The sequence below is a fragment of the Podarcis erhardii genome, assembly GCF_964252035.2.
Source record: "Podarcis erhardii genome assembly, chromosome: 2".
NCBI lineage: Eukaryota > Metazoa > Chordata > Lepidosauria > Squamata > Lacertidae > Podarcis > Podarcis erhardii.
Window position 1 is genome coordinate 30,494,970 of NC_138498.1, and position 17,117 is coordinate 30,512,086.

A 17,117-nucleotide genomic window follows, 5' to 3' on the forward strand; every position below is an offset into this window, starting at 1 on the left:
GCAGACCTTTTAACATACAGTAATCCAAGTTTATGCACCAACTACTGGTGCTGAAGAAACTGAAATTGACCAATTCTATGAAGACTTACAACACCGTATAGAAATGACACCAAAGAAGGATGTTCTTCTCATTATAGGGGATTGGAATGCTAAAGCAGGGTGTCAAGAGATAAAAGGAACAACTGGCAAGTTTGGCCTTGGTGTTCAAAACGACGCAGGGCAAAGGCTAATAGAGTTTCGTCAAGAGAACAAGCTGGTCATCACAAACACTCTTTTCCAACAACACAAGAGACGACTCTTCACATGGACATCACCAGATGGGCAGCATCAAAATCAGATTGATTATATTCTCTGCAGCCAAAGATGGAGAAGCTCTATACAGTCAGCAAAAACAAGACCTGGAGCTGACTGTGGCTCAGATCATCAGCTTCTTATAGCAAAATTCAAGCTTAAACTGAAGAAAGTAGGAAAAACCACTGGGCCGGTAAGATACAATCTAAATCAAATCCCTTGTGAATACACAGTGGAAGTGAGGAATAGGTTTAAGGATTTAGAGTTGATGGACAGAGTGCCTGAAGAACTATGGATGGAGGCTCGTAACATTATACAGGAGGCAGCAACAAAAACCATTCCAATGAAAAGGAAATGCAAGAAAGCAAAGTGGCTGTCGAACGAGGCCTTACAAATAGCGGGGGGGAGAAGGCAAGCAAAATGCAAGGGAGATAGTGAAAGATACAGGAAATTGAATGCAGATTTCAAAAAAAATAGCAAGGAGAGACAAGAAGGCCTTCTTAAACAAGCAATGCAAAGAAATAGAGGAAAACAATAGAATGGGAAAAACCAGAGAAAACTGGAGATATGAAAGGAACATTTTGTACAAAATTTTCCATAATAAAAGACAAAAGTGGAAAGGACCTAACAGAAGCAGAAGACATCAAGAAGAGGTGGCAAGAATACACAGAGGAACTATACCAGAAAGAAATGGATGTCTCGTATACCCCAGGTAGTGTGGTTGCTGACCTTGAGCCAGACATCCTGGAGAGTGAAGTCAAATGGGCCTTAGAAAGCACTGCTAATAACAAGGCCAGTGGAAGTGATGATATTCCAGCTGAACTATTTAAAATTTTAAAAGATGATGCTGTTAAGGTGCTACACTCAATATGCCAGCAAATTTGGAAAACTCAGAAGTGGCCAGAGGATTGGAGAAGATCAGTCTACATCCCAATCCCAAAGAAGGGCAATGCCAAAGAATGCTCCAACTACCGCACAATTGCACTCATTTCACACGCTAGCAAGGTTATGCTTAAAATTCTACAAGGCAGGCTTAAGCAGTATGTGGACTGAGAACTCCCAGAAGTGCAAGCTGGATTTCGAAGGGGCAGAGGAACCAGAGACCAAATTACAAACATGCGCTGGATTATGGAGAAGGCTAGAGAGTTCCAGAAAGACATCTACTTCTGCTTCATTGACTCTGCAAAAGCCTTTGACTGTGTCGACCACAGCAAACTATGGAAAGTTTTTAAAGAAATGGGAGTGCCTGATCACCTCATCTGTCTCCTGAGAAATCTCTATGTGGGACAAGAAGCTACAATTAGAACTGGATATGGAACAACTGATTGGTTCAAAATTGGGAAAGGGGTATGACAAGGCTGTATATTGTCTCCCTGCTTATTTAACTTATATGCAGAATTCATCATGCGAAAGGCTGGGCTGGATGAATCCCAAGCCGGAATAAAGATTGCCGGAAGAAATATCAACAACCTCAGATATGTAGATGACACAACCTTGATGGCAGAAAGTGAGGAGGAATTAAAGAACCTGTTAATGAGGGTGAAAGAGGAGAGCGCAAAATATGGTCTGAAGCTCAACATCAAAAAACGAAGATCATGGCCCCTGGTCCCATCACATCCTGGCAAATAGAAGGGGAAGAAATGGAGGCAGTGAGAAATTTTACTTTCTTGGGTTCCATGATCACTGCAGATGGTGACAGCAGCCACAAAATTAAAAGACGCCTGCTTCTTGGGAGAAAAGCAATGACAAACCTAGATAGCATCTTAAAAAGCAGAGACATCACCTTGCCAACAAAGGTCCGTATAGTTAAAGCTATGGTTTTCCCAGTAGTGATGTATGGAAATGACAGCTGGACCATAAAGAAGGCTGATCGCCGAACAATTGATGCTTTTGAATTATGGTGATGGAGGAGACTCGAGAGTCCCATGGACTGCAAGAAGATCAAACCTATCCATTTTGAAGGAAATCAGCCCTGAGTGATCACTGGAAGGAGAGATCCAGAAGCTGAGGCTGCAATACTTTGGCCACCTCATGAGAAGAGAAGATTCCCTGGAAAAGACCCTGATGTTGGGAAAGATTGAGGGCACAAGGAGAAGGGGACGACAGAAGATGAGATGGTTGGACAGTGTTCTCGAAGCTGCCAGCATGAGTTTGACCAAACTGCGGAAGGCAGTGGAAGACAGGAGTATCTGGTATGCTCTGGTCCATGGGGTCACGAAGAGTCGGACACGACTAAACGACTAAACAACAACAAACAATTTAGGAGACAGTAGTTCAATACCCATAGGTACTTACAGATCTAGTTTGTTTTCTTGGTGATGAAGATGTTTGAAGAATTTCTACAACATACAAATGACACTGTTTCCGCAGCCAGAGTTTCCCATGTATATCTGCCAGGTACTGTAAAACTAAGAGCTTGAACAGAAATTCTGGAATTCCAGAATGAACCTAGGAAAATACAGAAATGTAGTAATTTTAAAAAGACAAATGAAATTTTCCTCCTCATTGAGTTGCCAACCAACCAATAACAACCAACTTTATTAAGTGAGGGGTAGGGTAAGGAGACAAAGTTCTGCCAAAACCATGCTATACTCACTGAAGAAGTGATATCAAAATGAAATATCATAGGCTGTTCCTGGTACTTAGGGTGCAGGTATGGGAGAAGAGACTTCAGCACTTTCCCTTCATCCACGCGGGGGTCTATCAACCTAATAGTTTTTAATGGCACTTCAGAGCGATGTAGTTTTGCTTCCATTTTCCGTTGCAGCCTCTTTACATAGAGAGATTTTCCTATTGTTAATAATAAAAACATATCTGAGTTATTAATGGGCACAGCAGGCACACAATGGATTGGTTTGAAACTGAGAGCACTCAATAGTATGGGCTTCTGCTGAGCAACAAGTAGGAAGAATCTGGGTGAGGGAGAGAAACTGATCCAACAAATACTTGGATACAGTCTTCAGCTAGAGCTGTACTAACTGTTTATCCCAAAATGTACCAGTCACAGCTGCCGCCACCTGCACTGTAACCTCTGGTTTTCATCTTGGAATATCTCTGTAAACAGAGGTACTATTCCTTCCAACATTTATGTCTAAGCCAGGGACAAAAATACTAAACAGCAGGCTGAAATACTGTTCAAGTAAAACTACTCTTTTAGACAGACACTGAGCCTGCTGTGTAATGTGCCCCTTGCCCCTCATTATTCCTGTGCTGATCTTTCCAGTCACAAGCTGAAAGAGCATCACAGAAGGAAAAACAACAGACCATGTTTTATACCCTCAAGTTTTAGTCTACCCATTCTGAAACATAGATGGAAAACTAGATGTACTTAGTTCACTCACCTACTCCAGCTCTCTCAGAAGCTACAATCCCAACACACATTTGGCCCTTGAAGACAGAAGCCGATGAACTTTGTGTTGCTTTGTAATGATTCCCAAGGTAGCCCTGAATGTCCTTCAGGGGCTGCTGAGGGATCATGTGAACTTTGAACTGGCTGAAGACAGAAGGGACATAGCAGTGCTCTCTCTCACAGTTGCAGAGAATCACTAGCCTATAATTATCCTGATGCTTTAAGTGAAGACTCTGGAAAAGTTCCTCAGACCTGTAGCCAACATCATAGCTCAACTCATCTGCAAACAGCAAGGTGTAAATCTTCCTCCCCTTATAGCCTGGAGTGAGGCACCGCCTCAAAAACAGCGCCACTTGTTCATAGCTGGTTTGTGGTGTGCAGAGCAGGACTTCATCGTAAGAGGGTAGCATCTCCCCAGGACTGTTCATGTAGATGGCCAGTGCCGAAGCCAACACCTCAGAGCGAGGACAGAGAATGAGGTTAGGCCTGCCAGCATGAAGTCCTTGTGGCAATTTTCGCATAACACTCCTCTTCTCCAGATCTGCCAGGGTGGCCAAGTAAATGCCAAGGGTTTCAATGTCCAGGCAGTCTGGAAGGAATGAGCCCATATTTCCCATGTACGACTCCCAGATGTACTCCAGTTGTACAGCCAACTCTTTCCCTCTTGCCACCGGCCCAAATAAATCGGCAAAATTCCTCTTTGCTTTTTTAGATGATACTTGGCGGGAGACCTCCTGGATATCTTGCTTGCTGCAGTTGTGCTTTATAAATGACAGCATCGTTAAGGCAGCCTCACTGGGGCACTTTGAGCCAAGCTCCTTGCACAAGTATACAAACTGTTCTGCCATATAGTAATTCAAATAATAGTACTGGGATCGCTTCTCTGACATAAACTGGTTCCACTTTTCCAGGAAACTCTCCATCTTTCGGCAAATGAGTGGCAGAACATCTGTGACATCTCCATTTCCAATAAGGACAGAAGAAGAATTTAAATTGAAATCCATGCAAAGGCAGAATTCATGGTTGGGTGAGCAATATACACTAGCGACCCAAGAGCGGAACAGCATGTTTCCAGCAGAATGAAGGTCAATGAAAGACAGTGCAAGCCTCTGGACACTAGAAAATACCTGGGTGCAGAAGAAACACAGCAGAAGACAGAGCAATAAATCTAAATAGCACACCACCAATGAATGTGAAATATGCATTACCCATTGCCACCCTTACTACTAGAATGCCTAAACTAGCCTTGGCCAACTCCATTTGCTTAGAGACAGAGCTACACCAGCTGAAACTATGGCCATATTGAACTTTTAAACTGGTTAACCTAAATACATGAAGGCGGTATCAAAAACTGGTTCTCCTAACATTTATTGATTTAAAAACTGACACACCACTTTTCATTTATAGAGCTCAAAGGGGTTCACAATATGTATTAAAATAATGGGGGGGGGACATTTACTCCCTGAATTTTCTTCAACCTTTCTCCCTTCAACATTCTGTACAGGCAAGCAGCCAACAAGCTCTGGTCCAAGGGCATTCAGGGTGTAAAATTTTAATTGTTTTAAAATTTATCAGGAACACTGAAATTTAGAAAGGGCAAGTGAGCCAAATGATGGAGCCATTCAATTCCCAAAGGAACATCCTAATCAGCAACAAATCATCACAATTCAATGTGATGCAAACTTCTGTGACGTTTCAAATTGTATTTTACATCTCAGGGAAAAAAACACTTTCTGAAATCTCTACAATCTCTCAATGGACACAGAAATGCAGCATGACTGAAGGAAGAACCCCATTACTCTTGTCCCCCACCACATATCCCTCAAAGGACAATATGAGTTTCAAAATACAAACAGGAAATTATGCCTGGAAACTGACCTCAGAAAACTTCTCTACTTCTGCACCTTGTTCTACCTTGCCTGACATCAGCATCAGCTTATTCATCAATTCTCGGAGTTCTTCTAGGGAGTACTGCCGTTCCTCTTCTTGGCCACCGTGACTTTCTGAGATAGTCAGGCACAGGACAGTATCCAGAGAAACCTAGAAATAAATTTAATCATTGCTTTACTTCCTTATGATGTCATACAAGGTCCCCCCCCTACTATATGTAGAGATAGCAGTTGTCAGCGGTAAATAGGTTTATGCTAAATACTGAGAGGGTTGCACCAAATTATGAGGGCAATGTCTTTGGAAGGATGCCAGTAAAAAGTTGTGGCAAATGCCACCAACAGAAAATAGCTCTGTGATAGTGAATTCTCAAGTTCACACTCATGAACACTATGGGAGGAAATCCCTGATCGACTTAATGGTGTTGCAACAGACAGGCACCAGGAAATGATAAAGGAAGCAATTTATTGAAAGAGACGCTTAGAAAGGGTTATATCATTCACTTTATAGCAAGCTGTTTGTTGGGTGTGGTGTACAGAAAAAATAGCTACTGAGAGACGAGGAGAAAGGTTACAAAAACTGGGACAATATACTACAAGCATGGTCTCACCTTCCGGCCTTCTGCTGGCGCCCTAATTCGGTAGATTCCCTTGCTATTGATTTTAGTTGCCAGTGATATAGATGACAGTTCCACAGAACCATGACTCTCTTTTATTGTTTTTAGCCATTCCAAGTATCTTGCAGAATCACGCTGTAGGGTTTAGGAAGAAGATATACTCTAAATTAGTCCCATACTTTATCCCAGAACAAATCATATGCTGATAATAGCATAGCCATAGATGACAAGGGAGCATGGTGTGTTGCTAAATTACAATCCTCACTCAAGGACATGATTATTTGAATCTGGAAGATTTCTGTTCCGCTATTCTATGCTGTGAAGCCCAGAGATATTTCATGAAATTAAAAGTAGCTACTGAACCCACCAGCTGGTATGATGCACAAAACTGCAGTGTATGCGGTAGAATAGAGCACAGGCATAAATTATATTCACATACAAAGCACACACTACTCTGCAGAATGTAGGTTTAAGTAGCTACAAGGTGGATATCCCTACAAAATCTCAATGTCCACACCAATAATTTTCTACCCTTCAATATATCTACAGTAAACTCACACCTGGATGCAGGTGGCGCTGTGGTCTAAACCACAGAGCCTAGGGCTTGCCGATCAGAAGGTCGGCGGTTCGAATCCCCACAACGGGGTGAGTTCCCGTTGCTCAGTCCCTGCTCCTGCCAACCTAGCAGTTCGAAAGCACGTCAAAGTGCAAGTAGATAAATAGGTACTGCTCCAGTGGGAAGGTAAACAGCATTTCCATGCACTGCTCATTTCACCAGAAGCAGCTTACGTCATGCTGGCCACATGACCCGGAAGCTGTCTGCGGACAAACGCTGGCCCCCTCGGCCAGTAAAGTGAGATGAACGCCACAACCCCAGAGTCGCCTGCGACTGGACTTAATGATCAGGGGTCCCTTTACCTTTAAACTCACACTGGATGCAGTATCTTTATAAAATGCACAGCTTAATAAGAGCAGATATACACAGATGAACGAAGGTCCAACTGCAGGAATTACCAGTTTCTTTGGAAGGTTGTTGTCACTCTCCAGGGCTTTCCAAAGTTTCCTCAAGCACTTCATGAGCTCCCCAAATCCCGATTCCCGTTTCAAGTCATACAACAGGGAGGAGTAGCCAAGGACAGCATCATGGAAACAAGCCACACGATCCACATCCATGTCATTCTCTCCCGCGGAGATAGAAGCTAAGTCCACAAATACCTTCAGCTCATTCTTATCTAAGGCAAATAAACAAATTGAAAGACACCCCAAAGTTTACTGTCTATAAGTACCGCCCCTGGAAGTACTCCATGTCTTTCTACCAGGACCTACATCTTTATTCAGTGTTTGACACAAAGCCTGCATTACTTATGTTTGCTTCCTTTGCTTTTTATGTGAAGTTGTGAAGTAGAGTAAACCACAAGGAGGCAAAAAAACTATTGTGATAATCTGAAAGGTGTTTCTCAGAGGTTCTAAAAAACATGACATTGTGGGCTATGCTGCCCTCTCAAATTAAAAACAGGAAATGCATCTTGCTCTTTGCCAATTGGCCATGCCCCCCAAACATTAGTCTGCTTCATGGAGACCTACTGGGAAAACCTTGATGCACTCTCTAAACCTATATAAGGAAGCTAGATCGTAGGTTGGGCCCATGCCATGTGTTCAACACTTCTGAGATGCACCCTTCAGAGGAGAACAATTGTTCCTTCCAAAGGTGGCATGGTTGGATTGAATAAAGGTAAGATCTCAATTGGGTGGGCTCTCTATTCTATGACTTCCCCTTAACGAACCTGCTGGAGGATTTGCCTCCCAAAAGCCACCTCATGAAAAGCCACCTCATGAAAAGCATATTTACCAATCTTATGATGCCTCATAAACATTGTTGAAGTTGCCCATGCGGCTTCCCCACACACTCCATTAAGAGGTACATTTGCTGAGGAAGCTGCCATAGTCACAGCCACCCTGAATGCACTGAAATGTGATTTTTCAAACAGGAATTTTGAGGGGTTCATAAGCTAGCATAATACATCAACCTTGCTAAAGTGGAACTGGGCACCTTCCTTAGTGTGTTGGGATGAAAAATAATAAAATAAGGAGTTCATTAACAGAACAAAACCTGTAACACAGAAATGCATTTTCAGTGCTCTCCATACGTCCAAGGAAAGCCATGCTTTTTCCAACGGATGTGAGGGAGAAGGACAAAAAAAGTTGTTACCTATGCAAAAAATAATTCACTTTGGGAATATATGATGGATCCATTCTTAAAACCACTCTGTCCAAGTAAAAACTACGAAAATAATTTGCTATGGAAAGTGTTGTTAGTTCAATAATTTTTCTTGCTGAAATTATTGCTTCTCTCAACCTTGTGCATGTCTCATTTAAAGATAAGGCTGCCTGTACAAATAAAAATATGATGGAGACATGAAGTGGAAAGAGATCCTCCTTCCTATGCGCGGCCAACATTTAAGTTTGTGTGCACATGCATATGTGTCTTGAGTGTAGAGCTATGTGTTCCCCACTGAGAAAGGAAATAAGAAATTTAAGGGAGAAAAACAGGAAGCATGAGACAAGGGAATGAGAAAGGAGTCAGTTGCTGAGAAATGGACAATACAATATTCCATTTTAGGGTCCCTCCTGCACTGAGACATCTTGCAGGTGCCAGCTTGTACAGAAAACAAAATGAGGAAATACATCATGTAATACACCTATACAGTGGTACCTTGGGTTACATACGCTTCAGGTTACATACACTTCAGGTTACAGACTCCGCTAACCCAGAAACAGTACCTCGGGTTAAGAACTTTGCTTCATGATGAGAACAGAAATTGTGCTCCGGCGGCGCGGCAGCAGCAGGAGGCCCCATTAGCTAAAGTGGTGCTTCAGGTTAAGAACAGTTTCAGGTTAAGAACGGACCTCCAGAACGAATTAAGTACATAACCAGAGGTACCACTGTACATAATATAACAGTGTACAAGTGTATATCATATGTCTAAGCAACTTTTTAGACTTTTAGAAACAAGAATAGCAGGTGCACATCTGTTCTACCTTCCAGGGATTCTTTGACCCAGCTGACAAAATCCCTCCTGAGTGCCAGCTCCTCGAGGCACCTACGACGTGGTTCAGTTATGTCTTGCAGCCATTTTTTTACACGCATCAATTCAAGACTCATGAAGGAGAGCTTCTCTTCCTGAAACTGGAATTTCTGTACCTGAAAAGGGAATAATAGGATTGTACTGCACATTAAGGATGTGCAAAACCTTTCCCTTGATTTCCATCTCCCATTTTTCAGCCCCATGGTGCTGGGTTTCAAGAGGAAGCATCATGGATTGTTTCAGACATGATTCCTTCTAGGAACACTGGAATGGCTCCCCACACCTCGCCCCTCTCAGGAACCTGCAGCTGCACTCAGTGTTCCAATGGCAAGGGATCAGGGTCAACCTACCGCTGCTGCCCCACTGACCGCAACTAAGGCTTTTGTTTGCTTGTGAAGGCTTTTATTGGGGGGGGGGCAGAAAGGAAAATGAATAAAATCATAAAATCAGACAGAAGCCATGTTTAGCTGTCCAAACCAGTGGAACCACAATATCTACATCGGAAATTGAATCAGATATTACCATGGCATCCATGCAGCAGGGGAACATTTATTTATATATATTTTTCCCTTTCGGAAAACAATGAGTTAGGCTGCTTTATAGAGAGAAATTTGTTGAATGCTGCAACTATTACAGATTCTATACAAAGTGAAAGGAAAATCTCCCAGGAACTGGAATCCCCTTGTCTTTACAAGGGGGGGGGGGAACTATGGTAACGTGCCATCCCATGATGAAACATTTTGGAAATGCTGCTCAGAGTATAGAGTAGATGGCAAGCGACCTTATGACATAGTAGCCTCCTGTAACTCTAATGCAGAGTTTGTGAAAGCCATGTAGGTAAGATGAAAGCCTGTAGCACCTAGGCACATCTTTTATTCTGTTAGATTTATAGCCAACCCCTTCCTCCCAAGCTGCCTACAATGGCTATGATTTCAATATCACCACACCCTTACTACTTCTGACTCTTTGTGGGGATGCAAGTGAGCTAAACTTGACTAGATATGGCAAATGAACAGCACATGCAGTTAAATTTGCAAACTGTTACCATGAGGTAAGTAGCTAGTTTTATCTGCCCTTTGATATCCTGATTGCACTGGTTGCTACACATTTTGACCCACTACTCAGTAGATACCACGTGGATGAATACTCTTCAGGACCAGTGGCGTAGCGTGGGGGGTGCAGGGGGGGCCGGCCGCACCGGGCGCAACATCTGGGGTTAGGGCAAATCCACGGGTTAGGGGGCGCAAATTACTTGCCTTGCCCCGGGTGCTGACAACCCACGCTACGCCACTGATCAGGACACACCTGACTCCCAAAACTATATTAAGTAGCATAGATAGACTATTTAGTAGCATAGAGATTATTTTTCTGCCAGTCAAAATGCCCTTAAAAGTTTGTTTTTTTGTTTTGCTTTCTCCAGTTACACAATATCCACATGGCAAATTGAGCCATAAGTTATACGTGTCTTAAAGTGGTGTGCATATCCTCTAAATTGCATACTGCGTGTAGGTGGTTCTGCAGTACGGAATAGAAATACAGTATAGGGAGGTTCAACTAAGTTGGCGTGCTAGGGGAAGTGAGAAAAAGTTCCACCAATGCAAAAGGACTTTCCCCTCTCCTCTTCCTATGTGCCCCTGCATTTTATACAGTACACAGTAGGAGGAGAGAGGATTGTTCTGTCTTGCAAGCAGCTACACTGAATCCAACCCATACAATTGCCTCTTTAATATGATTATAAAATTCTATAAACCAAATGCCTGACAGTATTAAGTAACTAGGAATGGGGGGGGGGGTGGACCTAATGGCTGGACATCCTTGGGGAAAGCAATTCACAAATGGGGTGTAATTACAAAAAAAAAAAACCCTCTCTTGTCTTCAGTGCAGAAAAACCATGCTAAAGAAATTAAAGAGATCCAAAAAGCCAAAGTACTAAACAACTCTATATGTAATCCACATTTTGTGTTCCTGCGATAACGTATAGACCCAAATGAAAAGTGCACACTATCAACTTTTGAACAGAATGAAGCTACCCAAGTTTACTGGATAAGCTCTCGAACAGTGGTTTCAAAGAAATATACTTACAAAGTTAAGTAACTGTTGCAAGACTCTGAAGTCACCAGAGAGATTCAAACCTTCCCTGACCTTGTCGATAACCTTAGCAGAGTCCATGGCCAAATGCAATTCATGATATTGCTGGATTTGTTGAATCCGCTCATCTATCCATTCTCCACCATCTTGACGCTGTAGATTGCACATAACCTGAAAATCTTTTTTCAGATCCTCGTAACGGTTAGTAAAATCTCTGAAGAGCATGTCTACTTCAGAAAACATGAGCTCTCCAGATTTCAGACTGTTATACAGCCTCAAGAATTCACGGTAACAAGGATCAAAAAGAGAGGGAGGCACTTCATCAAGATCCAGAGCAGCAATATCTTCATCAACGACAAGTTTTTTGGCTGCCCACTCCCAGCAGTACTGGAAGACGTCACTCTCTTTAAAGTTATTCACAATTTCCGCTATCTTCTTCAGGGCTGGACTCAGGTGGTAATATGTCTCAATTTTATCAGCACTGTGGGAAATGTCTCTCACATTCACAACATCGTCCAGTGCTTTTGAGGCCAGGTTTTCACTGTGCTTCTGCTCTATTTCAGCAATATCCACTGAAAGTAAAGAGAAAATTAGAACTTGGACACACACACAAAAAAAAACTTCAGTGGGTCTTATGTTTGCTATACAATGGTTCACATTGCAGCATCAAACACCAGACTGTGACGTTTGTTTAAAAAATGAACAATTTGCAATTTCTACCCAATTGTTCTACTTGGATCAATCTGCTTTTCTGATGTTGGAGAGTTCTGGGACATTCTCATTCCCCAGTTTATTTCCACTCCCAATCTTTAACAATCTTTGCAAAGGAAAACTAACAGAGCCAGAATTTTAAAATTACCCTCCCCCTTTAAAAATACCTTTTATATACTCTTGCACTTTCCTGCACATGTTCAAGAGGGATTCCAAACAGTTTTTCTCCCTCTTGACACACAGTAGTTCTTGCAGCCTCAAGTCAAGTATTCCTTCTAGTTTTGATCTGTGCTCTTTTTCATCAAACAGCGAAATATGCTTGGGCCCTGAAATGAAAATTGCCAATTACCATCACCTGCACAAAATCCCCATTTTCTTTCCTTTTACAAAATTAGATCTCCAACTTGGACTCACTATCTCCCAAATAAGCTCTTAAAGAACAAGGGCATTCCAGAACTCTGCTTCCTAACAGCTGGTGCACAAATAAACTGTGATTTAGCATTACATGCACAAGCCACTCTGAGCCCAAGTGAGGCTTAAGTGCTTCCCTTGTCTCCTATCCCACGACTGGATAAAAACAAAGATCAACCAAAGGGCACACTCATTCTTAAGAAGGAATATCTTTAATATAGCAGGAGTAACACAACACAGTGGTAAGCAGATTGCTCTGTCAGTGTAAGCATTTCTGCTTGTCTGATGGAGCAATATGCCCTTCTCCTTTCTCTGCATGCTGTTCCAAGGGTTCTCCCAACCCGCTGAGCCATTTTTTTGGGGGGGGGAAGGAGAGTGGATGAGGGAGACACAGGGGGAGGAACATGTGAAAAAAGGTCCACTGTGCTAGGGGAAGTCCTTGAGAAGGCTTCCACAGGTAGGGCTCATTAGCTGAATCCCACCCCATCCTTATAAAAGGCTACAAACAGCAATCACTATCTTAGAAGAAATATTCTCCCATCTTTCACACACAATAGGCATGCTAAATGTATGTGAAACTAGTTTGCATGTCATGGTAAGCCATGATTTACTGGGACTCTGCAAATGTGTGAGGTGCTGGAGAATGGAACGAACACTGACTACAGTCTGTAATGAGGAGGAGCTTAACCATAATCCTGGGCTCAGGCAATACACTAAACCAAACCTTAGCTTAGCTCAGCATGGAATGGGAGTAAAATAGACCAGGCTGCAAACTCCTCTCTAATTCACAAATTCACATGGTCCTGGTGAGCAATAGTTTGGCTTACTACAAAATGTGAATTTGGCAAATGACAGCTAAAATACATGTGTCAACTAAACACAAAGCCACTATATTTGCTTCAGAAATGCAATTTTAAAATGATATGCAAATTCAAATTGACATTAAATGGATATGCTTTAATTGAGTAATATTTATTAGCATTTCTTAACTGGACTTCGGTTCTATATTTTACCCATCTCTCCATTTATATATACAGATAAACACACTTACTTAATTCCCAAATGGACAGAAACTGCTTCTTGTGCTTTAAAACCAGCTCTAAATGTTTAACTAGGATATGGCCTGTCATGAGTTCATCAGAAACCTTTGTATATACAGAGTCAGCGCTGGCCATTAGCTCTTGGGCTTCTTCAGTAAGTTGGTCCAGAATGTTTCCAACCACACCTGTTAGATCAGTCAGGTATTTTAAAAACAAGCAAACAACCTTTGTCCTTAGGTGCTAAAATAACTTCATCCCCCATGGTAGCTGGAAGCAAGGTGACCCCTTTAGGTTTCCTTTCTTCTCTCTGTTCTACACACATAGTTTGAAAGTTTGTTGCCCTACTTACAACAACAGTGACCCATTATTCGTCAGAAGAAATAAAATATAAAAGAACTGCAATAGCCTGCAACATCATACTCTTCCAATACACACAATATTTGTGTTTCAGCATAAATCCTCTACCAGTTACTAAACCTTAACTGACTTTTCCTTTCTACAATGTCCAATACTAATTCTCCTCCTATCCAACTCTGTTTTGATATTAAATAACCCTCTGTGCTCCTTTCAATAATAAGATATTTCCCACCTGCTCCCAGAACTTTACCCATTAAATGATAGCTGCACTTACCATTGAAGATAAAAAGATGCTTGATGTCTGGCCAAACAAGCAGATGATTCAGCACGCCTTCCAAATCTCTTATAGGCTTCCCTGCTACATCAGTTGGCCATGATTTTATGATGGCAGCAGATACAAGTTTACCCAGCTTGCTCAGATTGTAATGGGATATCAGTTCAAGGAGATTAGTCTGTTCCTACATAAGACACAAAATATGTAGAGGGTTCAGGGCCCTGGATGTTTTGCCGCTAGAGGCAATGCAAATGTTCTGGATACCTGGAGAAGGCAAACACCTTCTCCAGGTATCCAGAGCCTGTCGCTAAGGGAACTGCCTCACATTGCTTCACGGGCAGGCCAGACCTGGCAGCATTAGATAGCGATGAGTCTGTCATTTTATTTTCACAAATTTGCTACATCATTTAAAAAAGTTTACTATTCATAATGCAGCCCAATCCAAGAGATTCCAAAAGGAACTTGCTTTCACAGATCTGCTCATTGTGAGATTTGCCAAATAATTTGCTGTCCTTTCCCAAAGGGTAAATTATATGGCAACAGAAATCGATTTAAATTTGATGAGACAAAAATACAGTTGAGGAATGACTTTGTAATCCTAGGATTGTCACTGAGCAGGGATTATCCACAAAAAATGGCTCCCAGTTACATGATTTGTCAGCCTGCCTTGATTGGCAATCCAGGAAGTCAAGCTGGATTTACCTGTGGCATTGAATCACAAACCCATTACAGTATTGCTTACTCCCACAGTCAGGCACATGTAGCATAATCTCAACAAAGTAACAGTACTTGGAAAATAAGTGTAGGATTCAGAAGATTTTAGATATAGTACCTGGTATGCTAATTTTATAGCGTCTATGGCACAGTTTTCAAAAGCTTTGCTAATCATAGGGTCAAATTGTTCCATTTCCTCATGGCAACAGCAGTAGGCTTTAATCTGTTTAACAGCAGATTCCTATCAGGGAAGAGCAAAAACAAAAACAAAACATTCTACCTGGTTCCAGTTATTTGAGATTATCAGATAAGGAAAACATGGAGGTAAAGTAATTTAGGACAATAAAACAAAGCAAATATATTTTTCTAGTAATAGTAACTAATGATAATTTTATTATTTAAACCCTGTGCATCTGGCTGGGTTGCCCCAGCCACTCTGGGCAGCTTCCAACACATAAAAACATAATAAAACATCAAACTTTAAAAACTTCCTGATGATCCTGCAGTCTGTACTGTACTGTGGATTAGCTTAACTGGAGGATTTTTGTTACTGATAAGTGGCACTGTCCATTGCAAAAAGGTGAGACTTTTTAAGTAATGACAAAACAGATTTTTGTGTCACCTTGGTGGATGGGAGGAATAGTTGCACTTTAAGAGGTAGCTGCTCCAGGAGTGGAACGTAAGTTTAGCTGAGACAGGGACTAAAGAGATCAAGGGACATACAATTCTGTTTCCACAGCAGCTGCTCTTGCTTGGGCTCAGAGTCATTATCTGATAAGGAACTGCATTGCCGCTACCCTACATTGCATTTGGCATCAGTGGTTCATAGGGGAAGGGAGTAAAGGGCCTGGAGTGTCTCTGTGAGCAGGGAGATCTCTCTCTGATGACCCAAGGTGGGGTCTCCTGATATGCAGAACTGGGGTACTGGGAGGAATGGGAGAGGCCTCTTCTTCACTAAGGCTGCTTTCATTAATGAGATCTGGGCCAGAGCTGTGGACTGGTTGGCTTGATAAGACTGCCTTTCCCTATCCATTTGCCTTTGTAAGGCCAGGTGTTGACCCAGAAAAAAAAGATGGGGATCAGCAAAAGATGAGGATCGGCAAGGGATTGTAACTTGAACTTAAGTTACTCTCTGCTTGTCCCTGCTGGTCAAGCTTCCCAGCTCTGTTAAGGAAAAGGATCTTTCCTCAATATGAAAGTGACATGGAGTGACAGCAGACATCTCCTGAAACAAGACTGCCTAGAAGGAGGAAATGACATGCAATTTAATTGAGACACTTCCTGTCTAGGCTGATATGCCATAATTTTACACAGGCTACCTGGCTCTAGAGTCCATCAGGAAAAGGTGGTGTGTAATATTGTGGGGCTGGCCATGCCCACTTTCAACTCTGGCCACACATATTTGGCACTGCTCATTGCTGAAAAGTAGCCATGGGGAAAAGGTTTCCCACCCCTGATTTAGATTGAATGTAGTAGTTTCCATTTCATATGATACAATATAATCCATTCATCTCAGTACCTTTTTGATTCTGCCTTCCATATCTGTGATTAAAGTTTTCTTCCACTCTTCTGTGAAAGTTGTATTGGCAAAGTCTATTTTCAAAAAATGATCCCAAGCCTAAGAAAGAAAATGATTATTCAGTTAAATTAACCCAAATTAAGAGCAGAAGGGGGTTGTATTCATAGGCCCCTGGTTCTCCCTGACCAAGGCCCTCTTTTCTTCTTGGCAGAAGAAAAGAGCAACATGCGACAACAATCCCCTACCCTTTCCCAGTAGGTGAGAAATACAAAAAATGGAATGAAGAAGAAGACAGGGATAATGCCTGCATCTTCAGAAGACAGGTTGCATGCTTCACAGGAACTTTTAAAAAGTGGCAAAAAATAAGTGACCAGATCCCCATCAGCGACATCAGCATCTGACAAGAGAGGGGGCATTTCGTGAGGCCTCTGCAGGATCCACTAGGGCTGCCAACTTACCTCATGGGATCATGGCAGTGGCAGACTTGTAGATGCCAGCCTCACCTTCCTTCACCTGCCAGCTTACCTGGTAGAGGCCCATTTCAATACTACATGCAAAAGGAGGACCACACCTCTCCTTGATGCTTACTGACTTGCAACTGGGATTACCTGGCAGAAATGGAACTGTAATGGGCTGTTGTCAAATAAACTGGCAAACAACTGTCCCACCTTTGCCCCACAGTGTTTGGCAAGCCTCTGGGGGAAACCTACTCAGGCCTTCTTAAAAAGCTGGAATCAGGCATGTACACCAGTCCTTAGCTAACATGCCTACTTC

At 42.2% G+C, this 17,117-nt stretch overlaps 1 protein-coding gene across 1 annotated transcript in view; it reads right to left on the bottom strand.

Moving 5' to 3' along the window:
* LOC309335093 (E3 ubiquitin-protein ligase RNF213-like) overlaps nucleotides 1-17,117 on the bottom strand; it is a 90,762-nt gene that overhangs the window by 44,681 nt on the left and 28,964 nt on the right. The window contains exons 16-28 of the mRNA XM_081850037.1: nucleotides 16,344-16,442; nucleotides 14,943-15,065; nucleotides 14,111-14,294; nucleotides 13,491-13,664; nucleotides 12,196-12,354; nucleotides 11,312-11,889; nucleotides 9,183-9,345; nucleotides 7,158-7,375; nucleotides 6,138-6,278; nucleotides 5,519-5,680; nucleotides 3,633-4,767; nucleotides 2,888-3,081; nucleotides 2,587-2,739 (exon numbers count right to left, since the gene is read on the bottom strand). Of these exons, the coding sequence (XP_081706163.1) occupies nucleotides 2,587-2,739; nucleotides 2,888-3,081; nucleotides 3,633-4,767; nucleotides 5,519-5,680; nucleotides 6,138-6,278; nucleotides 7,158-7,375; nucleotides 9,183-9,345; nucleotides 11,312-11,889; nucleotides 12,196-12,354; nucleotides 13,491-13,664; nucleotides 14,111-14,294; nucleotides 14,943-15,065; nucleotides 16,344-16,442 (3,483 nt within the window). The remainder of the gene's footprint in view (nucleotides 1-2,586; nucleotides 2,740-2,887; nucleotides 3,082-3,632; nucleotides 4,768-5,518; nucleotides 5,681-6,137; nucleotides 6,279-7,157; nucleotides 7,376-9,182; nucleotides 9,346-11,311; nucleotides 11,890-12,195; nucleotides 12,355-13,490; nucleotides 13,665-14,110; nucleotides 14,295-14,942; nucleotides 15,066-16,343; nucleotides 16,443-17,117) is intronic.